The 24,854-nt window shown below is 38.4% G+C and overlaps 1 protein-coding gene and 1 long non-coding RNA gene across 25 annotated transcripts in view; one reads left to right on the top strand and one right to left on the bottom strand.

Annotated features, from left to right (window-relative positions):
* BICC1 (BicC family RNA binding protein 1) overlaps positions 1-24,854 on the bottom strand; it is a 347,076-nt gene that overhangs the window by 26,861 nt on the left and 295,361 nt on the right. For 15 of the 24 annotated variants that reach the window (XM_081569082.1, XM_081569084.1, XM_081569092.1 and 12 more), the window contains 10 exons: positions 24,158-24,409; positions 21,850-21,981; positions 19,203-19,389; positions 17,223-17,384; positions 16,425-16,621; positions 16,154-16,286; positions 15,308-15,464; positions 4,921-5,086; positions 1,942-1,981; positions 1,391-1,545 (listed from right to left, as the gene is read on the bottom strand). In XM_081569082.1, the coding sequence (XP_081425208.1) occupies positions 1,391-1,545; positions 1,942-1,981; positions 4,921-5,086; positions 15,308-15,464; positions 16,154-16,286; positions 16,425-16,621; positions 17,223-17,384; positions 19,203-19,389; positions 21,850-21,981; positions 24,158-24,409 (1,581 nt within the window). Of the gene's footprint in view, positions 1-1,386; positions 1,546-1,941; positions 1,982-4,920; positions 5,087-15,307; positions 15,465-16,153; positions 16,287-16,424; positions 16,622-17,222; positions 17,385-19,202; positions 19,390-21,849; positions 21,982-24,157; positions 24,410-24,854 lie in introns of all 24 variants that reach the window. The other 9 variants (XM_081569083.1, XM_081569085.1, XM_081569088.1 and 6 more) reach the window with 2 other exon arrangements.
* LOC145537995 (uncharacterized) lies at positions 14,558-24,846 on the top strand. Its single transcript, XR_014076561.1, has 3 exons — positions 14,558-14,609; positions 21,837-22,012; positions 24,025-24,846. It is a non-coding gene; the product is annotated as an uncharacterized LOC145537995 (long non-coding RNA).

Below are 24,854 nucleotides of genomic sequence, written 5' to 3' on the forward strand. Positions count from 1 at the left end.
AACTACTTTATTAGAACGATCGTCATTTCAACCTGTCATACTATTGGTCTCTGAGAACAGAACTGAATTAGCATTTCTAAAGTGAACTATTTCATCTCTGAAACGACAGAAACATAATCAACCACCTAAAGCTCCAATCCACTGAAAGTGGGGGTGAGCACAACAGACGACTGCAGGCGCGTCAGTGGAAGCCTGAGAATGAGCACAGCAGTTTGAAGGTCTCTGCCAATGAAAGGAGATGTTGACTTTCTCTCAGAGCTATAATGGCAGAGAGAGGGGTGTATACCTCCTAGGGCCTCAAATTTTTCATAATGATTCCTGCATTCTAGCTGCCAACAGTAACTTCAGTCTTTAAATATACCCTGCCAAGTTGCTACTGTTAAGTCTGACAATGAAATTCGCAGGAGACTGTGCTTTTTAGTATTTCAATAGTATTTTCTTTTTCACTTTCTCAAAGAGACAAAGGGATAAAAAAATCGCATGTTTGCATTTGCCTTTCATCAACATTCTAATTTATTACAAAGAAAATGGGTGGAGAAATGAAGGTCAATCTACAAATGCTAGTGATTAGACTAACAATTATGAAACGCTTAACCAGTATTTGTTTTTGAGCCTCCAGTGTTCTGGTTGAACACTGTGATTCTTGGATTAAGAATTTTCATCCATCGTTTAGGTTTGTGTAGTCTCTGCAGTTCTGTGTGTGAGTGTGTGCACACGCACGCATTCTAACTCCACCTGCACTTGCAAAAGACTTAAGAGGCAAAATCTGACACTCTGAAACTGAAAAGGCCTTGCTGAACGAGTCACGTACAGCCCAGCTGAGAAGCAAGGAGCTCTTGATCCCTTCTCCCTATGGTAAGGATGCCAGCTTCCCTGTCTCACCCCTAAGCCCTGCAGCCAACATCTGGGAAGCATAATGTTTTGGAGCTCTTGTTTGTGATACTTCCTGCTGTGTTCCTGGCACATCTGAACACACTGAATTTTTAACTGAGATCTGAGAACTTGTTTTTGTTGAATAATTGCCTTTCCCCCCCTCTGGTGGGCTTGTGAGTGATACCCTGGAATGAAGGGATTCTTTATATATTTTTTATGGCATGTTACATACGCCCTTTGCTTAATCTCATCCCTGCTCTACCACATTCTCCCTTAACAAGAACACATTTATCCAAATTTCCTTCACAGCTGATCAATAACTTAGAAAACATGTAAAAGATCATAATATATCAGATTGCATCTATTTCATAGCAATACGTTTACAGTATTTGAAATTAAAGCAAATCACCATTAAGAAATTGTCCTTATGTAAATAGAGAATGGGACAGGCGAGAAGATGGTTCTCTTTTGCTGAGAGAATTGACAGGAAGAGTAAGTGGGGCATGACTGTACAAACCTCAAAGGTGGTCGTCATTGTGGGCTTATACGACACGTGGTTGGCCCTTCTCAGCTCCTTGATAGTTTCAGCGGGCATGGATTTAGAAAACCCCAGGCCACTCCAGGTGTTTGTGGGTGTTCTGACCTCTGTCACCACTGGTTTCTTTAACATAGCTTTGGAAAAGAGAACATAAAACAAATGCTTGCTATTTTTAATGCATTTCTTAAATACAACATTGATGAGTATTTTTTTTTGTTGATATATGTAAAGAAATTACCACTGAATATCATTTCTTAACACAAAATACCTTAAGATGTCTTCATAAAACATTTTATACAAAAAAACCCACCATTTTATACAAAGTAACAGTAAATTTTAAAATGATACATTATTTCTTAATTGATCTAATGTTAATCTATTCAACCTCAACAAAGTTTACGCAACTTGAACCTAAACATTCTGGGTTTCCTTTTATGAAAGTCCAATTTCTCAGTTTGATATCAGTACTGAAAAACTTTTTATGTGTCTACTGAAAAAATTCAAAGTATAGATCATAATGTATCACATACCTTTGGTTGCTAATAGCTTCTTCTGTTCATAGTCAAATGCCTGAAAAAGACAGAAAATATCTTTATTGTCAGTTTATCCAAATGTCACGCCAATACTCCATGAAAAGATTACCTGACTGCAGCCCATGAATCTGCCTGAGACAAACGCTGAGCTTGGCACCTTAATGGGACAGTAACCCATGCAAGTCTGATAAACATTTTTCAAAACTAATTCATTGTAATATACTACTTCTGACTTTAAGTCATGACAGTGACACGAGTCAGAAATCTTCCTTCAAAGGGAAAAAAAATGCCTCTTTATTATGAATATTTAACATACCAGGACCAATATATGCTAACATATAGTGAATAACTTAGTAAGAGTTATGCTAAATTTCAAAACAATGCATTCTGAAAATACTTTGAGGTTATCTATCATCAGCCCCCTTTGCTTCTCTAAATCCCCTCTTCATTTGGGTAAAATGGTATGATGTCACGACAACCTATGAAATTATGTAACTGAATTGGCATCATCTATGCTTTTAAAGTGACATAAATGACAAATGTCTAGCTTTAATGACACAAGCAGAACATTAAAATTAAACCTAAATAAAAATATAAGCCTAACTTAAAAAATGGAACTTATTTATCTTGTATTGCACAGGACTAGGATGGCACCATTTATTCTTCTCATCCACAGTGAATAAGTGACCATGACACAGGTGAGTCTACATACAGACCGAGGTAAGTGTTGAAGAAAGAAGTCCAGACATAGCTACATCTCAAATGCTGACTCAGGGTTCTCAACTCCTGTGTTTCAGGAACTTAGGCTTGATTTTAAAATGTCTCTTATAAATAAAAAAGTATAATGGAAAATAATTGAAAAAAACAACAGAGATATATACATATATATGTATATCTACTTTGCTATACAACTGAAACTAGCACAATATTGTAAATCAACTATACTTCAGTAAATTAGGAAAAAAAAGGTCTCAAAGATAGGTCAAGAACCCATTGACAAGAGCCCTTTGGCCCTTCCTCCCAGGAGGACTATACCATCATAATGCAGGGTGTCCATATAATTTATGGTCTGAAACAGGATACTTCTGAAAGCAAAAAGTACTACAAATGATTGGGTCAAAATAATGAAAGTAAACTGGCTGACTGTGACCAACCAGAAGGAACATGGCAGTAAACTAGGAGAGTCAGATTTTAGATAACACAGTTTGATAATGTTTTTGAAATCCTAGGTCTAAAATGGCTCTGGGAGTTAAAATCAACTTTTAATGACTAATGTCTAAGGCAAGATGTGGGGAGATTCTAAAGTTACTTGTTCAATAAATATTTATTGAGTGCCTTCTGGTTATAGATACTGTGCTACACTTTCTGGAAGAATAAAACAATGAATCAAAAATAATCTATAGCCTCAAATCATATGGAGGCTTAGCAGAGATGAGTAAGAGAAATAACCACAAAATAAATTAGAAAGTGAGATAAATGTGAAAAGAGAGCTGGAGATTCAGAAGTCCAAGAATGTTCAGGAGACAAAGGTCATCTCTAGCTCCAGAAATCACAGAAGTCTTCAATCTCTCCCTGTCAATGCTCAGTAACTCTTATCATTGATTTCTTAGTGATTTTAAACGTCAGCTCTTCATTAATGGTATAAATAACATCTATTTAAATTGAAACTCTATCACCAGGAACACTCTCATCCATCCTAAAAGAGAGGAACATGAAATGGTTCACTATAGGTATAAACTTGATGGAAAAGATGAGACTCACAAGATGGATAAAACTCACAAAGGGACCATAAAGGAATCTGATACTTTTTAAATGAGAAAACTTTAATTTATAATAACTGAAAATATATCCACCAGAGAAAATGTAATAAATGTCTATTTTTAACTTTGCACCTTGTAAAGGCCATGGCTTTTGTAAAAACATTCATCTAAAACCATGAAAATGTTCAAATGCAAAGGATTAGTATAAGCATACAAGTAGGATTGTACTATAGTTTTCACTGGAATTACAGAAGTACAATTTAGTTTCATGAACTAATTTCTTTGACATATTTGTGACAACTTTTTTATTTCTAGGATTTTGTGAAGTTTTTTTCTTTTTTGGAGGTGAGGAGATGGAGATGATATATCTTACTATGAAGTAGGTAAGTCTACCATTAATTCAGACACTGAAGCCAAATGTTTATAGACATCTCAAAAAGCACAAAATCCTTATATTTCATATTGTGATCAATATAAAAATCAGATTTCTGAATTCCATGATCAATAGTCTATTTTTTTTTGGCAATTGGACCAATAGTTTGAAAATGGATACAGAGAAAATCCCTGCTGAGGACATCGTGAACCAACATAATCATCAATAATATTTAGCATCTCCTTTCGAAAAACTAAAGCTTCACATTAGTTATTTTATAACTGTCTAAGGAGCACCAAACAAATTCATCTTCTCCATTTCACAGGTAGAAGGAAATTATATCTATTTATCTAAGACTATGTCATGAGGTAGTAAATGCTCAGAAATAGCAGCTCGCACATTTATCTAAATTATTTAAGTAACAGATGAAAAATGTCATTTGCATAAGACACAGTGACATAGACCATGTTAGATCACTTTTAATATTTTAAGGAATTCTCCTCACTTAAGCTAAATCCTGCATTTCATTTTTAATGTTTATAGCAAAATCAATTCCTAACTACTGCATATATATTTAAATTTAATTTTGAGTAGGCATCACCGACTCAACGGACATGAGTTTGAGTCAACTCCAGAAGTTGAAGATGGATAGGGAAGCCTGGCGTGCTTCAGTCCATGGAGTTGCAGAGTCGGACACAACTGAGCGACTGAACTGAACTGAGCATGCAAAAGGAAAACGGAATTTCTGCCCTACTGCTAAAGGCTCACTGAATTCCCCATTTCCCTCAATCTAGACAGCCTACATTTGGATGACTCTCCCATTTTTTTTTTTAAAATCATTACCTGCATGTTGACATATGATGGCCGTGGGGCAAGGCGGGCCCTTTCATTGTTCTGTTGGGCGGCTGCTGCCCTCTCAGCAGCGCGCTCACTCCCTGGAGCCTTCTTGTCAGCCAGTGGGCTTTCTGCAGCACTCAGTTCAGGATCTGAGAGCAACCTGTCAGTGCTGCTGTGAAAGAAAGAGTTTGGAATTGAACACGCCACTGTTACCGTCACATGTACCACACCTTTGCTAGGGGCCACGTTTACTATTTAGGTTTACCATGTCCACCATTTACAGGTATTATCTCATGGAATCCTCATTATTGTCCCCATTTTTCACATGAGGGAAGTACCTTATCCAAGGTCATGCCTCTGGTAAATGGTAGAAATGGAATATGAACGCAGATTTGCTGACTCTCAACATGGTGTTGAAACTATTTCAAGATACATATTCACACATAGTAAATATAGTATATATGACATTCTGTATATGGTACATATGGAATAGACATACAGACAAGATTTCTAATTTATAGACATCAAAGAGATATCTCTGACCGATGTTTACCTAATCTGAACAAATGAGTCAGTCTGAAAGCATGCAGATAACTCATTTCATCTGTGTGCAAAACACATGATGTTGCTACAAATCTACTGTGATAAAGGCAGCAGATAAATAAATATTCTTTAATATCTGTTCAGGGTGCAGGGAAAGAACACCTCAGGAAAGTGCTTCTTAAAACGAGGGAGAGTTATCTGAATTATAAGAATTTATAGTGCCCTGGACATGCACCTCAAGCTTAACTCCAACTGAAGTTTAAGCTCAAGTAAAACAGAAATAACAAACAGTATTAGTCAAAGAGCTGATTTGTTCACACATTCTTTTTTGTATCATTCAGTTGTGCCAGGGGAATTCAGAGGAATTTAGAAAGGACTATTAGAACACAACAGGAGGAGCAAATAGCTTTGTTTGTTTGACAGAAGTTCACAAAGGTTTCACACAGGCTTGTGACCTGGAATTGAAAGGGCATCTGCAGGTTCACCATTGAACAGCAGCAACTCAGAGGGAACAGCATAAGCAAAGGCAAGGAAGTATGCAGTGCACATCACTGGTGGCTTTAAAGCCAGAATTATTTCTCTAACCTAACATTATTCCTCTAAGAAAGAAAGAAAGTGAAGTTGCTCAGTCATGTCCAACTCTTTGCAATCCCATGGACTGTAGCCAGCAGGGTCCTCTTTCCATGGGATTTTCCAGGCAAAAATACTGGAGTGGGTTGCCATTTCCTTCTCCAGGAAGGCATCTTCCCTCTTCAGGGGATCTTCCCAACCCAGGGACCAAACCCCGGTCTCCCGCATTGCAGGCAGATGCTTTACCATCTGAGCCACCAGGGAAGCCCCCTATAACAAATAATGTTAATTTGGCATATTAGTACCATGTCAAGAAAAACACAGATAAAGCAGATTTGGACAAAATGGGAACAATGATAATTAATCAGATTTGGACAAAATGGGAACAATGATAATTAATCAAAGACTTTATAAAAGTAGAACAGATTTTTCTTTTCATAAAAGCAAAACAGATTTTGCTGAGGAAAGGAGGAAGTAAGAATAGAATTATTACTTAACACATTTTAAATCAACTATGCTTCAATACAAAAATTTAATTAAAAAAATACATGTGTTATATTGGCCTAAAAACGCTCTATTCTGTAAGGATATAAAAGACAGTAGAGGAAACTGGGTGGATGAAATGGATGGGAGCAAAACTTTTTGATGTGGAATCATTCCACTGTTTGGCATTTTTAAAACATGAACAGACTGCCTATTTGAAAAAATAAAATAAATGGAAAAAGAAAGTAAAGATAATACATTTGTTATCCTTAACAGTGCTATGGCGAGGGAGAATTATATTTAATACAAGTGAAAGAAGTGAAAAGTTGCTCAGTCATGCCCAACTCTTTGCGACCCCATGGACTATACAGTCCATGGAATTCTCCAGGCCAGAATACTGGAGTCGGTAACCTTTCCCTTCTCCAGGGGATCTTCCCAACCCAGGGATTGAACCTAGGTCTCCCACATTGCAGGGGGATTCTTTACCAGCTGAGCCGCAAGGGAAGCCCAACAATACTGGAGTGGGTAGCCTATTCCTTCTCCAGTGGATCTTCCTGACCCAGGAATCAAACCAGGGTCTCCTGCATTGCAGGCAGATTCTTTACCAACTGAGCTATGAGGAAAACCCATATTTATATATATATTTAATATAACATAGGTATTATATTCACAGTTTTTTATAATAAGTAAAATCATGACACTACCACGTATTTATTATCAAAGTGAACAATTAACTAACTTGAAACAGGGAGCCATAGTTTAAGTTGGAAATTCAAAGCCAAATGAAGGAGAACTCACACTGAGAAAATTTCTTACAGCAAAATTCAGAGATTTAAAATCGCCATGCTGATTACTGAAGAGCAGAGAGAATGTTCAAGTTTCAGGGCAAAAGAGGTGGTTTAAAGGCTCCATATATAAATCCAACCAGCTAAAAGAAGGGCAGGAAAACAAAGAAGATTTACAGAGACAACAGGCCCAAAATGGAGTCACTTGTGCTAAACCCAACATCAACAAACCAAAGCTTTCTAGCCTAACTGCAGTTTCAGCCTCTCCTGGTAATACAGTGTTAACAGTCTTATCTGGAATTTCCTGGCCAAAACTAGTGAGGTAATCTGCCAGACAGACCCCTGCCTTCTCCCAAAGGAAGGTCAGTTCAGTTCAGTCACTCAGTCACGTCTGACTCTTAGCAACCCCACGGACTGCAGCATGCCAGGCTTCCCTGTCCATCAACAACTTCTGGAGCTTGCTCAAACTCATGTCCATCATGTCAGCGATGACAGGGGGATCCTCTGTCATCCCTTTCTCCTCTGCCTTCAATCTTTGGAAGCATCAGGGTCTTTTCCAATGAGTCAGTTCTTCACATCAGGTGGCCAAAGTATTAAGAGCTTCAGCTTCAGCATCAGTCCTTCCAATGAATATTCAGGACTGATTTCCTTTAGGATTGACTGGTTGGATCTCCTTGCAGTCCAAGACTTTCAAGAGTCTTCTCTAACACCACAGTTTGAAAGCATCAATTCATTGGCTCTCAGCTTTCTTTACAGTCCAACTCTCACATCCATACATGACTACTGGAAAAACCATAGCTTTGACTAGATGGGCCTGTCAGCAAAGTAATGTCTCTCTTTTTTAATATGCTGTCTAGGTTGGTCATAGCTTTTCTTCCAAGGAGCAAGTATCTTTTAATCTCATGGCTGCAGTCACCATCTGCAGTGATTTTGGAGCCCCCCAAAATAAATTCTGTCACTGGTCCCAATGTTTCCCCATCTATTTGCCACAAATTGATGGGACCAGATGCCATGATCATAATTTCTGAATGTTGAGTTTTAAGCCAGTGTTTTCACTCTCCTCTTTCATTTTCATCAACAGGCTCTTTAGTTCCTCTTCACTTTCTGTCATAAGGGTGGTATCATCTGTGTATCTGAAGTTATTGATATTTCTCCCAGCAATCTTGATTCCAGCTTGTGCTTCATCAAGCCTGGCATTTCGCATGATGTACTCTGTATATAATTTAAATAAGCAGGGTGACAGTATACAGCCTTGACGTACTCCTTTCCCAATTTGGAACCAGTCTGTTGTTCCATGTCCAGTTCTAACTGTTGCTTCTTGACCTGCATACAGATTTCTCAGGAGGCAGGTCAGGTGGTCTGGTATTACCATCTCTTGAAGAATTTTCCACAGTTTGTTGTGATCTACACAATCCCAGGGACAGAGGAGTCTGGGAGGCTACAGTCCATGGGGTCGCAAGAGTCGGACACAACTTAGCGACTAAACCACCACCACACAGTCAGATGCTTTGGCATAATCAATAAAGCAGAAATAGATATTTTTCTGGGACTCTCTTGCTTTTTCGATGATCCAGTGGATGTTGGCAATTTGATCTGCTTCTTCTGCCTTTTCTAAATCCAGCTTGAACATCTGGAAGTACACAGTTCATGTACTGTTGAAGCCTGGCTTGGAGAATTTTGAGCATTACTTTGCTAGCATGTGAGATGAGTGCAATTGGGTAGTAGTTTGAACATTCCTTGGCATTGCCTTTCTTTAGGATTGGAATGAAAACTGACCTTTTTCAGTCCTGCGGCCACTGCTGAGTTTTCTAATTTGCTGGCATACTGAGTGCAGCACTTTCATAGCATCATCTTTTAGGATTTGAAATAGCTCAACTGGAATTCCATCACCTCCACTAGCTTTGTTCATGGTTATGCTTCCTAAGGCTCACTTGACTTCGCAGGAAGCTGACCTTGCCTGAAATAATCCTTTCTTTTGTGGAAGACTTCCTTGTCCCTCCTTTTGGCTGCTTTAAAAATGTTTTCTACAGAATTTTGGAGCTTCTTTCTATGTACTAGATGGGATGCTGCTGATTCATGAACTGTGGAATAAAGCAAATTTGATCTTTAGTTTAATTTTAGTTTTATTTTTCTAACAGATTTGATGGCAGTAATAAGACTGAAGGAGACTTCCAGTAACTTTGGGCATGAGAAACATGGGTGTGGCACCTGCAAACCCTTTTCAGTTCTCTGTCTCTCTCTGTTTCTGAGGTCTGTAGGTAAGTTCCTTTCAGTTCTGAGCTCTGCTCCCTTTGCACTGAGCTCCCAATCTAATGGGCTTCCCAGTACTGGGCAGGTCAGCTGAATCTGGCAGATGGCCCTGCCTGGAGCTCAAGCCCCTACCCTTTATTTCAGACCATGATAGTCAATTAACTGGTGGAAACCCCCAGGCCTTGATCCTGTCCCAGGATCCATGTGGGAACTATATATGTGGAGCCCCTAGCCCCCAGTCCCTATTTGTTGAGGTCTGCTGGTTCAGTTCTTTCCCCGAGCCAAGGTCCCATGGCAAGAACTGTTGGGGTGCACACAGGGCCTTTAAATGGCTTGGACACAGAAGAATCTTTTGGTTACTGCCGATTTAAGGTGCACATGTTTGTTCATCTTGTTTTGTACAAGCTACTGCTATTAGGAATCTCTGTGGCCAGAAAGTTCCAAAAGTTAGTGGGCAAGGGTGAAGCCTTTAAAAGCTGATGAAGTACTCTCCACCTAACTCAAGGACTCCCAAGTTCAAATAAGCTGGCCACATAAGAGGTCTAGGTTAGCTTGACACTAGTTCATCCACCAGCCTCAAGAAGACTTCCATGCAGCAAGGCTCACTGTAAAATACCATACAATTCCCAGGCCCACAGCACATATTAATCTGGCTCCCCCAAACCCAAAAAGGCTTAGCTGAAAGAAATAGGATCCTTAATATTCAAAGAGTTAAGCACTCTACCTCCTGGTACACTTGCTGATTTTATATCTAAGAACTATGGCCCTGGAAGCTGTAACTACCTATAAAAATGTCAAAGTGTTACTAAAGACAACACTGTAATTAGAATGGCCATTATGAGGAATGTTCCAATTATATAAGATCATTTAAGAACTGCACTTTAAAGCAAGAGCTTTCCTGCCCCACTCCCACAAAAAAAGGGGGGGGGGGGAGGATATCGATTTTAACTGACATGCAGAATGCTCCAAAAGGCTTCAAAATTCCAAAATAGCTTCACTGAAAGATTCATTGCAAAAAGGCTAATGAAAAATTAAAGGCACAAGAGGTACCTAAAACAAGAGATAATATGACTATCTGCTACTGCTCTCCTCTATACTTTTTTTTTTTTTTTTGGCCATGTCATGCTGCTTGTGGGATTTTAGTTCCCCAACAAGGGATGGAACCCAGGCCCTCACCAGTGAGAGCGCAGAGTCCTAACCCCTGGACCACCAGGAACTCCCTATCCTCTTTGAGTGCTCATTCTAGTAATCCTGTCTGAACTGTCTTTCCACCCTGAAGAGACTGCAAGACCGCAACAAAAGTCCGCTGTGTTAGTGGTCGTGGGGCTTCTAGACATGAAGCCTTTCTGTGTCCCCGGTTTCTTATATGCAGGGAACAGGCTCTAGCCTGTATGATCTTCCACATACAGGCCCTGAGTTCCAAAGGGCAGATTTGAACAGTTGCTAATCAGGGGAGGGAGGGGATACAGAGACAAGGGAGGAGCAGCCAAGAAACGATAGTGGGGCAGGGTCCTGGTTCCACCTCAGTCAGATACACTTAGCAACATCTTTGAGTTCTTCTAGGGAACTAAAACCCTCAACCAATGGAAGACAAACTACTTGATGAAGCAATCCTCATTCCAGAGGGAAGCTCAGGGTTTGATAGCCTTGAGAACCAAAGAAGCTGGTTAGGTTAGGAAGCTCCTCAGGTTAGGAGACCACCTGAGGGCACATTAAAGGAATGCAGGCCTGCACACACCTTGATCCTTATCAGCAACCCTACCCTAGAACTACTACTATAAAACTCCTCACTAAACCCTCCCATGTTGGGACAGTTTTCCAGGGCACAAGTCTGAAGTGTCCTCCTTTGCCTGGCAAAGTAATAAAGCTATTATATTCTACTTCACCCCAAACTTTGTCTCTTGAGATTCAATTCAGCATTGGTGCACAGAGGCCGAGTTTTCAGCATCAACAGACACTCTCATATCTACCCTCAAAGGAGGGTCTCTGTATAAGCCTTTCCTAGAATGGATGAGATTCTGAGGGATTTTCTTGTAAACTGCTACACTATTCCCTTAAACAGCTAAGGGAAATTAAATAGAAATTAATGAAAAACTCTGTCAAATTCTGACAGACACTGGAACTAACCTTCTATTTTAAACCCTACTTGGAGCCTACAGATGAGATTCTCAGAAAACTGGCAGAAGTTAGCTAAGGGTGAAAATTCTTACCAGAGCCAGCACTCCTGGATCTCTGTCTGTAGTACCCAATAAAGAAAGGAAAATAAAATAATTTTTGCACTCTCTTTTGGAATAGCTCTTAAGTCCAAGGGGTTGTTCAACACTGCCAGAAATATTTACTGTTTCTTTATACAGAAAACTGACAAGAGAGTTAAAAGGTTTTTTTGTTTTTAAGTAGATCTGTAATCAGAAATTGGTCAAAAATTGGAAGCTGATATTCAAAAGCTGATGGGAATTTTTTAAACACCTCTTCTCTTAAGCAAAATGAAACTACCTATGCACCCAGAGGGAAAGAAAAACGCTCTAAAGCTTTTGTGAAAGGATGCACTAAAATATTCAAAGGCAAACAGCTCTAAATCCAGAACACAGAAATCTTTTGATTTCCATCTTAGTTAGAAATTCTTCCTGATATATTTTTTTTTTTAAAGCAAATTAAGGATAATTTAGTTGGATGGGTGGTTCAAACTATAATGCCACTTAGGCTGTAATCCAGTTTGGGGGAAATTAAGAACAACTCTTCTTCCTTATCTTACAAATCTTTGCAAAAGTAGGAACTAACTCACTCTAACATCTATTCCTTTTATCAGTCCTAAAACCTCCCCTATTTATCTCAGAAGTATTTTAGAAATTCTGGCCTTAGGAAGCCAAAGTCCTTGGAGGAACTTTAATTCTTTCCGTGTACCTTTGAGATACGAATGTTGTATTAAAAACTTCTGGGATTATTTCATTCTTTTTAATGCTGAGTAATATTCCATTGTCTATGTGTATTACATCTTCTTTATCTGTCTATGGGCATTTAGTTTGCTTCCATATCTTGGCTTGTAAACAGTGCTGCAATGAACACTGGGGTACACGTATCCTTTCAGATCATGTTTTTCTCTGGACATATGCCCAGGAGTGGAATTGCAGGGTCATATGGTAGCTCTATTTTTAGTTTTCTAAGGAACCTCCATACTGTTCTCCATAGTGGCTGTACCAGTTTACATTCCCTCCTACAGTGTAGGAGGGTTCCCTTCTCTCCACACCCTCTCTAGAATTTGTTGTTTGTGGATTTTTTGATGATAGCCATTCTGACCTGTGAGGTGACATCTCACTCTAAGTTTCAATTCGCATTTTTCTATAACTAGCAATGTTGAACATCTTTTCATGTGCCTGTTGGTCATCTGTATGTCCTCTTTGGAGAAATGTCTATTCAGGTCTTTTGCCCATTTTCTGAGTGGGCAGCAACTTGGATGACCTAGAGAGTGTCATACTGAGTGAAGTCAGAGAAGGAGAAATATCATATGACATCCCTTATATGTGGAATCTAAAAAAAAAAAAGAATGATACAAATGAACTTACTTAGAAAATGAATTTATGGTTGCTGGGGGAAGGGATAGTTAGGGAGTTTGGGACTGACATGTACACACTGCTACATTCAAAATGGATAACCAACAAGAACCTACTGTATAGCACATGGAACTCTTAATGTTATGCACCAGCCTGGATGGGAGAGGGGTTTGGGGGAGAATGAATACATGTATATACATAGCTGAATCCCTTCACTGTTCACCTGAAAGTACCACTACATTGTTAATCAGCTTATGTGTGCATACGTAGTCACTTCAGTCATGTCTGACTCTTTGTCACCCCATCAACTGTAGCCCACCTCTGTCCATGGGATTCTACAGGCAAGAATACTGGAGTGAGTTGCCATGCCTTCCTTCTGGGGATCTTCCCGACCCAGGGATCAAACCTGCATCTCTTGCGTCTACCTGCACTGGCAGGTGGGTTCTTTACCACTAGCCCCACCTAGGAAGCCCATTAATTGGCTCTACCCCAATATAAAATAAAAAGTTTAAAGTTTGAGAAAAAATAAAATTGATAACCCCCCAAAAAACTTCTGGGAGGTAATTCCCATCAGAAGATGAACAAAAGAAAAAGATCGTTTGAAACATAGGTGGGCAAAAAAAATTTTAAGTGTCTTCCCCACCCCACCAATGCAGTAAAAAACTTCACCACTTTGAGCAGGCTTATTTCATCTACCAGAAAACAACTTAAATCCAACATTTTTTTATGACCAGCGAAATTTTGTATTATTGTACTTGATTCACAGCAGTAATTTAAAAGTGGAACCCGAAAGGTCTCTGTCAATTCATGTATGTCTGTGTTGGGGGCTTCCCAGGTGGCTCAGTGGTAAAGAATCCACCTGCCAATGCAGGAGATGTGGGTCTGATCTCTGGGTTGGGAAGATCTCCTGGAGAAGGAAATGGCAACCCACTCTAGTATGCTTGCCTGGGAAATCCCACAGACAAAGGAACCTGGTGGGCTATAAAGGAGTAACAAAAGAGTTAGACATGACTTATCGACTAAACAACAACAATGTATGTGTTAGAGATGTACTGAATTTTCCACCTACAGATGTTACTGCCAAAATTAATTTGTAAAAAAGCTCTATTAAAATGGCTTTAAAAGATTAAGTGCTTATACAAATCAAGTAAATTGAATCCAGTAGTTCCCCTTTATCTGTGGTTTCAATTTCCATGGTTTTAGTTACCTACCATCAACCTCAGTCTGAAAATATTAGAATAAAAATTTCAAAAATAAGTCATAAGTTTTACACTGTTTACTGTTCTGAATAGTGTGATGAAAGCTCTCACCACCTCACTCTACTCCATCCTGGGATTCCCCAACCATCAACAGTGTCATGGCTCTACGATCCAGGGTCATAGAGCCTGGATCCTCCTCCTGATGTATCATCAGAAAGTCAATAATAGCCTAACATTACATCACAATGCCTACATCACTCGCCTCACTTCACTTCATCACAGGCATTCCACCATCTCACATCATCACAAGAAGAAGGGTGAGTACAGTACAATTAGATATTTAGATACAGAGATAAAAATGAGAGACCACATTCACATAACTCATATTGTTGCAACTGTTCATTAGTTTTGTTAATCTCTAACTGTACCTCATTTATAAATTAAATTTTATCATAGTTATATATGTATAGGAAAAACAGAGACTATGTAGAATTCAGGACTATCCATGGTTTCAAGCATCCATTGCAAGTCTTGAAACATATGCCCCAAAGATAAAAGGGGGTTACTGCAAAAGTAAATGAGATAAAAGTTTTTCAGTAAATTTTTAAAATAGTTTCTCTAAAATATTATTTGTGATCTAAAACCTTAAAGTTTTGCTAAATTAAATGATGGATAGTCACTAAATATCCAGATCCTTTCCAAATCAGATAAAACACTAAGATTTAGCATCCATGGGATGCTGCTGATTCGTGAACTGTTGAATAAAATCAATTCAATCTTTAAATTTACTTAGTTGACTTTTGTTTTATAATAAAGGTGAAGGTTACCAGATACTATTTCTTAATAAAATTTTTAAAAGTAAAAAAGAAGGTAATTATAAAAAGAAATGAAAAAAAAAAACACAAATATCAAATGCACTTAAACCAAAGAGCACTAACTATTCAGTTTAACATATATCCAACCTGTTACATAGTTTCTTTCAAAGGATCAAGGGCTTCAAAATTTAGATACATACTGTAAGTGTGAGTTTTTCGTGCCTTGCAATAGTTCTACTGTCTGCCTCTTGGCACAGGAAACTTTGGAGGGACCAATCATCTGTTTCAAGTCACCAGCATTTCCAGAATGGGAAGGACTTCGAGGCATGCCTACTTCAACAAAAGCATCATTACAACCTGTCGAGGAAAAGGAAAAAAAGTAAAAATCCAGAGGACTTCCTTGGGAGTCCAGCGGTTAAGACTTTGCCTTCCAATACAGGGGGTGAGGGTTCAGTCCCTGGTCAGGGAGTTGAGATCCCACATGCCTCGGAGCCAAAAGACCAAAATATAAAACAGAAGCAGTACTGTAAACAAATACAATAAAGACTTAAAAATGGTCGACATCAAAAAAAAGAAAAAAAATCAAAATATCACCTTACTATCAACAATCACCTGCAGTAGAAACTGATCAGATTCTGACTCTATGGAGACTCAACGTAACAGCTTTCAGCTACAGAGACGATGCCTTAAATTAAGGCTATCTTAAACATGCAAGATGAAATTTGAAAAGTAGACCCTCATATTTTTTAAAGATTGATAGAAATGAAAGTGTTATAAAAAGAAATACTCATAAAAAAATTACACAGTAAATTAATGCTTTCCTGCTGCACAATTACATTCACTTTAATTTAGGAAGTTCCAATGGAATGGGAACGTGCTCTTTCACCATGTTCTTTGGAACTTCGTTCAAGATATTGTCCTTATGCATCCTTGAGGCAGGACGAGTCATAACTAGTTAGCAAAACCAACTCAAAAATCACTGCACAGACTTTTATGATCCCTTTATCCAATCAACAGAGCAGGCTGAAGTTCAGAAGGAAAGATACCTTCTGTGGGGTTTGATTTGGGAGATGTCTGCTCAGATCCAGTTGTCTGCCGGGATGGATCGCTGTGATTTGCACTCAGCACTTTTTCTCCAAGTGATGAAGTGGATATTGCACTGTATTTTATACTTGGAGACTGAAACAACAGTAGAAAATAGCACCGAGATACGGTCACAATCCTAAAATTCATTTCAGGTAAAAGTTTAAACATGTTACCAGTGGCTTATCCTTTACGAACAGCATAAATCACAAGCTTCTTGCTGAAGGGCATTACCTGTGTGTGTCCATTTAAAGAAGCAGAGATTTTTTTGCTTTCTGTCTGCATAGTGTTGATATGGACATCAACAGGCGTCAAGCCAGGAGGGGGAGACGGAGCTGTGTGCCCATAAGTGGGTACTCCAGACAACAAAATATTGGTTAACGTGGCTTGGGCAGTGGATGGAATCATAAGGTGTGGTATAGCAGAAAAACCTACAACAGCATTTCACGAAGACAGGTATTAGACACGAAGCAACTCAGAATCAAGAAGCATTGTTTTGTTATTTTAAGTAATAACAAAAAAGTCACTTTTGTTGCTGTCAATGCTGAAGAAAATTCAATTTTGATACCTCTCTGTTAATAGGTTTAACACATTATATAAGAACATACGAGTATTAGAATGGAACATTTTAGAGAGTATTTAATCTAAGCTCTTCATTGTACAGACAAGGAAACTATTAATAGCTAGACTTTGCAAGTGCATTTGACTACTAAGCAAATTTGTCAAACTAGAACCTGCATTTCCTAATTACCAGGTCAGTGACCCTCAAGTGTTTCTGCCATTGCTCTGTCTGCATCATGCTCTTTTTCCTGATCTGCTTGTCACATTTGAAGATTACATATTACTTTTATGGAAAACTCACTGTTTTATTATGCTTCATCTTAACTGATTGACACTTTGGAGAATTTTTTGGCTGCAGTATGCTTTGAGCCATAATTTTTCCCTGAGGAAATGGAACCACTAGTAAATTTTACTTAAAAACCAATAATACCTAAGAATACACACCTTTGATTGTACTTAAATACTACTGACCTGTGGCACTTGAAGTATTAGCAAGTGGAGGTGCCCACAATGTGGGGCTGGGGGTGCCAGAACTCGGACTTTGCAAAGGACTGACTGAGCTATTCAGAGCATTTAAGAGTGAGTTTGGGGTTGTCGAAGTGTTGAGAGATAAGGTGGTGGGTCCCAAAAGACCTAAAAAGAATGTAAAGTCAATACACATAAATTTAAGATTGTAATATACAGATGGCACCGATATTGCTGTTAGGAACACACATTCATAGAATCGGATGTTTTCCAGTTATAAGGTATGAGTGACAGATTACTTTCTTTCAAATATTCACACAAAATACCACATGATACACAGCTCCAATGCTGGACCCTGTCTGTCCACAAACAGATCCAGAAACTGGACGACAGATGAGCTCAGACCAGGATAGACCTCAGGGCTTGGAGCACCACTGGCTGCTTTGCAATCATTTCAATGAGCCAGCATGAAAGAAATTGTGCTCAAGTGCGAACCCATTTTTTAATTTCTCTGCATAACTCACATGTCATCTGCTTTAAAAAAAAAAAAAAAAGCTCTTTCTAAACTACTTACAATTAGCAGTGAATTGGGGAATGTTTTCCTGCAACAGGACAGCTTCGTTTGGTTCATCTGCAGAGAGGCTGGCCTCCCCGAAAAAGTTTTCATACCATGTTTGAAAGAAGATCTCAGTTCCTGCCAAGGTGCCTGACTGGCATTTCCTGACTCACAAGCAGTGCTGTATTCTTACAACTCTGTTCAGCATCTCCAGTGGGAGGGACAGCTTTGGGAGATTATGGGCCAAGTAGGAAAATTTGTCTTTACTTGTAATGGTATCTGGGCAGGGCTACTTGGAACCTTCATCATATTATAACCATATTACATCTTTAAAAAGCTAGAATAGCTACTAAAAAATGTAAAGACTGCTCAGAGTATTTTTGTTAGGGCTTCCCAGTTGGCTCATGGGTAAAGAATCCACTTGCCAATGCAGGAGATGCAGAAGATGTGGGTTCAATCTCTGGGTCAGAAGAACCCCTGGAAGAGGAAATGGTAACCCACTTCAGTATTCTTGCCGGGATAATCCCATGGATGGTGGAGCCTGGTAGGCTATAGTCCATGGGATCACAAAGAATTGGACATGATGAAGTGACTGAACACACACGCACAAGAGTATTTTTTGTTTCAAATCAACACTGAGGCAGAATGATTTGTGAGGGTTATTGCATTAACTTTTTATACACAAGCTACTTAAAATGTACAAAAAAGTAGTGAACCTAGAATAATTATAATATAGCAATGAACTTTATCCAACAAAATGGGAATCTATAAATGAGACAGTTCGTATCACACCATAACTATTAAATGGCTCACCCTGCTTTCTTAAAAAACTAAAGCACCAAGGTGATGTTTTCTTTCATTTTTCTCTTCTTTCCCTCAGATATAAATGCAGGTCTATTTGCTTCCCATGGTGGCTGCAGGCTAGGTTTCCTTTGTGTCTGGGCGAGGCAAAAGTAACCACTGGGAGTACAGGTTCCGCTTGCCTTCACCTCCCCCTCTGCCCACCCCGCATGCAGATTTGCAATTACTTTTTGTAAAGCAAACTGGATAATCTTTATCTCTAGGGACTGATGGCAATATTGCAAATGCAAGAAAGAACAAACACATAAATTATAGTCAGTCTGCTCACTTCACTCTCCATGGCATTCTTAATTTAGACGAACAAACACAGCCACCAAAAATAAAACAGCCAGACCTTGATTATTTATGCAGAAATAAAAAGAATCTGGGTAACAGAAATCCAGAGAGTCTAACAACAACAAAAAAAAATCAAAATAGATTGATTTGAGTTGTGTTGTTTTTTACCTGATCATAGGACCTGAAGAAGGAAAAAAGAGCCTCTAAAATGTAGCCCCAGACAGTAGAAAGAAAGGGAACTGGATAACCAATCCTCTGGTGACTGAGAAGGGCTGTAATAATAAATTTTATACCTAGTCCAGTGAGTCCGAGGCCTGCAGAAGCTAAGATATCCAGGCTGGGACATGCCAGGCCGGCAGGGCACGAAGCTGGGGACGGGCTGGTTGCTATGGAAACCCCACTGCTTTCAAGTCCGAGGAGACATTTCCTTGCTTCATACATATTTAAGGCATTTCGCTCAACACTTTTCACAATCACAGACTATGAAAACACATAATGAGAAAGAAAAAAGTGACACACAAGTAGTCTACAATGAATTGGGGAGGGGGGTGAGAAAATGAATATGATAATAAGAATTCCACTCAGGATATGGATTAATGCTGCCTTAAAGTCAACTGCAAATTCTAACCACTTATTTCCTAAGTTTACTCCTTTTGCTAAAAGCATAAAAGGTTAATTACCACTTACTCGGTGTGTCCTACATCCCAGGCACTGTGATGGAAGCTGCACAAATACTCTTAATTCCTGCAGATCCTTATAGGGCGAAATTATAATTCGTGTTCAGCGAATATAAGGGTCTTACCCAAAGTCACAGTGCAGCTGCAGCGGGGCAGCTAGAGGAACCTAGGTCCGCCTATCTCTACAGCCCATTCTCGTTTACATCCTCTTGTCTTTACATTAAAGCTTCCCCCATTTATCTCATCTTTAGAAATCAAATTTGTCACCATAGATAGACTGCACAGTAACGGTCATTTACATTTGACATTTACAGTCTACCAGTTAACTAATGGACCTGGAAGTACCACTCTTCCTCACTGATGACATATCTATGGCAAAGCTTATGGCAAAATAAATTCCCAAACAATAAATCTTTTTTCCTCAATGGACTCATCTAGAGAATTGGAAATTTGAACCCATGGGGGAAAGCCTCCAATGGAAAAGAAAGAAAATGTGTGGCTGACAAAGCAGTTAAAGCAGTGGTCAGCCTGGAGGCCAGGGAGGCATAATTAAAAAGCTCTGGGATGCTGCAAGGTTTCAGAGCTCTCATTTACCATTTTCCCCAACCTCTGGTCACTTCTTGCTGAACTCTTCCTGGGCTATCTTTACGTACAAAGTCTCTTCTGTCTGCATCTTTTCATCCTAGTACTACCTACAGTGACTCCAGTCAACTCAAACTAGTCAAATACGAAGCTTCACAATACATAAAGTTAATGCCCTATTCTCTAATTTTAAACTCAATATATCAAGCTCGTTTAGAATCAATCCTATCTTTTCCTTTAAAGTTTTCTTCTGAGGAAGGCATGATTTTTTTTCTCACGTTGGACCCTGACTACCACATTATTTGCATACGTACACATATATAACAATACATATTTTTATATATGTACCATATGCATATATGATAAAATTCATAGTTTAGAAATTTTAAAATTGGAAGGCACAACTGTTTGGTGTTTTCTCTACTATAATAAAAATATATGTTATCATTTAGTATATGTTGTTATGTAACTTGTTTTTTTTTCACATTTGAAAAAATTTATTTATTTTTAATTGAAGGATAATTGCTTTACAGTATTGGTTTGGTTTCTGCCAAACACCAACATGAATCAGCCATAGGCATACCCATGTCCCTTCCCTCCTGAACATCCCTCCCCACCCCACCCTCTAGGTCATGGCAGAGCCCTGGTTTGAGTTCCCTGAGTCATAGAGCAAATTCCCACTGTCTGTTTTACATATGGTAATGTATGTTTCCATGTTACTCGCTCCATACATCCCACCCTCTCCTCACCTCCCTCTCCAACCATGTGCATAAGTCTGTTCTCTATGTCTGCATCTCCATGGCTGCTCTGCAAATAGGTTCAGCAGTACCGTCTTTCTAGATTTCATACATATGCATTAATATATGATATTTGTTTTCCTCTTTCTGACTTACTTCATCAACTTGCTTTTTTTATTCAACACCACTCTTGTCGATTGACTTCTGATACAAAGGTTTCCTCAGCACGTATGACTAGAAATAGAATTGCTAGTGGTAGAGTATCAGTGTTTTTGTGATCAAATGATCACAAACTACTTTTAAAGTGGTTGGGCCAATTTATACAGTTTAATGCAGGAACATTTCTCTTTCCTCATACCCTTACCAGCACTTAATATCATCAGACCTAGCCCATTAAATTTTTGACAGCACATGTAATTACTGAAATTTTGTAACATCTTAAAAGAGAAGCTCCAAGAAAGCTGAACTAGGGACACTTAATTATTTGAAGTATTTATGAAAGTGAATGGGCACCTATTCTTCAAACCTCCAAAGTAGCTCACAAGTAGTAAATAAACTAAGCATTTTTAAAACTGCTTTGGATCTGTACACACATACATGTGGACATAACACAACATTTAGCCTTACCAACTCTGTGGCAACTTAGTAAAGCTTAAAGTTACCAGATTGCAAATTAAGAAAAAAAAAAGTGTCCTTCCCACATATGTAATTAAAATAATGGTCACAAATAGACTCCAAAAACCAATACATACATAAAGAAAATGATCAATAACGAATGCTGTTACAAATTTGCCTTTATATAAAGTAAAATATAATATGTAACAGTGTCTATTATATAGAATATTAAGTGCCATGTATATGCAGATATTCATTTATATGAAAATCACACTATATTGAATGTGATATGATACTTGGTTCTCTTTGGGCCCAGACTCTGAACCCACCTTGCTTGGCTGTTTTGGCTTTGGTTTAATACTGATGAAGACATCGAGCTGTTCCATCAGCTGAGCAATGAACTGTGGATCGACTTCAATTTCTTCCTTCATATCAAACATCAGCACAAGGGGAAGACAACCCTAGGAAATGCCACAGTGGAAAGTGTGTAAGGTAAAACACTATTTGTTTATACATCCAATAATTTAACATGACTACAGATAACGCAACATTTTATAGATTTAAAAAATAAGCCATACATATACATGTATGGCTGAGTCCCTTTGCTGTCCACCAGAAACTATCACGCTGTTAATCAGCTATATTCCAATGTAAAATAAAGAGTTTAATTAAAAAACAATAAACCAAAGTGTCGAAGCTAAATTATATACCTTCACATAGCTTAGAAAGCTGGTGTGGAAATAATATTGAGGAGTAGAAACTATCTTTTGGATGATGGAAATAAGTGTCTTGTGTTTCTCTTTCTGGCTGTGAATGTTTTTTACCTACTCTCCACCTTGGAAAAATTCTTCGATTCTCTGACTTCAGCTTTGATGGTGGTGCCAGAAACTATATTCTCAACTACATGAAGGGTAGTAATCTTGTGGTCTGTCTCAAAGACTTACAGTGGAGGCTTTTTATTGTCTCCTGAATGAAATCTAAACATATATCAGAATTTAAAAATCTCCACATTTCCACCTAGCTTTGCTTGTGCAGTCACAGGTCTCTCTGTGTACGTCTGCCCCTTCTCCAAGCTACACCAACCTATTGACAGTCTTTGCAACAGATTCTGTTCCTCACTATCTTAACTCATCACAAGGCTTCTTTGCCAACCCAAGTCCTACTTCTCCTTTGATGCAGCTCAAACCTTACCTCCTTCCTGGAGTAAATTGCTACTGTCACCCTTTGCTGTAACTGTCTCACTCTTCAGCATAGCAGGGTTTAGCACTTGTGCTTTTTCTCTGATTCTTTCTTCCTGGCTCCTAATCTACTGAGTATAGGAATCACATCCCACATTTTTTGTGATGCACAGATTGATGGGTTTGTACGTAAGTAACAGAAGAAGTTACTGTCAAACATAACAATTAAAAAGAAATCACCATGTTCCATTTCTCTTTTGGATAAGAGATGTTTATAAGGACGTTGCTATGAAAAACAGTGATACTATTTCAAATTTAAGTTAAAGCCTTTTAATTTCTCTCTCAATCTTTCAGTATTGTGCAGTAATAATAATATGTCTCATTGCATACCTGTATTTTTGTCAGGTATGAGCAAAGTATGAATATGAATTCATAACTGTGCTGATCACTTGAAAATTTCACTGGACTCAAAATAATATCTAAAGAACTTGAAAAGTGTGAAAAAAGAAAGTATGAAGAGTAATCATAATAATCTTTGGATACAAATATGCTGTCTTACTAGCAGTATAGTAAAAGTAGCCTAAGTAAGCTTAGCTAAAAAAAAATAATTCACAATGAAATTAATTTCTTAAAATCATATATCATAATTCTTAATGATTATAGCAAGTTCTTATCTGTCAGAGGAATGGAATAAACAATACAAATCTGGATCTTCTGCAAGTTTCTCAAAAACAGATTCTGCAAGTTAATAACAGTAAAGGTCATGCCTGAAGCTTATGGATTCAAATGTCACTAAAGGTCTAGCCAGAATGGAGAATATAATGGTATTTTTAATAAGAATACACGGTATGTCAGTCCATTTTGTTACTATATATCATCCTACACACTGGGTTTTTAATGAATATAGGAAGGATAGGCAGATTGAATATTATAAACTGAAAGCAGCAGTAAATTATGTAACTTATTTCCTTTCAATTCATGACACTAAAATTCATGGCTCAAATACTATAGCATTTTTAAAATGGTATGAGAGATTTATGAAATGCTCAAATGTTTCATGCTACCAAAATTTATTATCTTTGAGGGTAGGATAAAATTTTAAATTTATTAATTTTTAGTTGCTCTGTTTAAACAGTGATTTTTTTGTCAAACACAAACTAATGCTAAATGTCAAATAAAAATAACCACCTTCCACAAAATATAGCCAATTATTTCCATGTAACCTCTTCAGTTGTTTAAATACAAATACTGCAAGAGAATTACCCACAAAATGAAATTAAATCTGGGAGGCATTATGTACCTTATTCTTTTATTTTCTTCTACCAGGAAACTTCCTTATTTGACCACAATTCCAAAGTGCTTCCATAAATACCACATTGCTACAGTATATGCAGCAACATACACTGTACCCAAAGAGATTAAAAAAAAACTGCAGCACCATTAATTTCAGTAAACCTACCATGAGATATTGCCTTGCAAGACAGACAGACTCAATGGTGCCCTGGAGGTAGACGGTGGATTTCTTTTGTGGATTACTGGGATCGGGAAAGTGGATCTGAGCACCCGTTCTCTGCATGATGTGTTTGATGTTACTTCCATTCCGACCCATCATAAAGAGATGATGCTGAGCTGCGATATCCAGTTGCGTGCTCACGGGGATAGCTGACGCCAAGCTCCCGGCGAGATGTTCCAACAGCATGGCCGTTCCCTCCTAGGAGAAACGGTGGGAGAGAAATAGTCCCATGTGATAGACGTCCACGCTGAAGGGAAAGGTTCTACCGTGCTTCTGACAGCCATGGAAAAATTCAACATGTCCTAAAAGCCAGAATGTGAGGCCTTCCCTGGTGGTCCAGTGGTTAAGAATCTGCCTTCCAATGCAGGGGATGCAGGTTTGATCCCTGGTCAGGGAACTAAGATTCCACGTGTCGAGAGGCAACTAAGCCCATGTGCTAGCAACCAGAGAAGCCCGCATGCCACAATGAAGGATCCCACATGCTACAACTACAACCCAACACAGCCAAATAAATACAGATATTTTTAAAATAAATAAATAAAAATGGGAACCAGAATGTAATATGAGAAAAAAATTCCAGAAAACGAATTTGTCTTAAAATCCTTTAAAAATAAAACTCACATGATTCGTATACCTACAATGT

The sequence above is a fragment of the Giraffa tippelskirchi genome, chromosome 2 (assembly GCF_054371585.1).
Source record: "Giraffa tippelskirchi isolate mGirTip1 chromosome 2, T2T-mGirTip1v1.2.pri, whole genome shotgun sequence".
Taxonomy (NCBI): domain Eukaryota; kingdom Metazoa; phylum Chordata; class Mammalia; order Artiodactyla; family Giraffidae; genus Giraffa; species Giraffa tippelskirchi.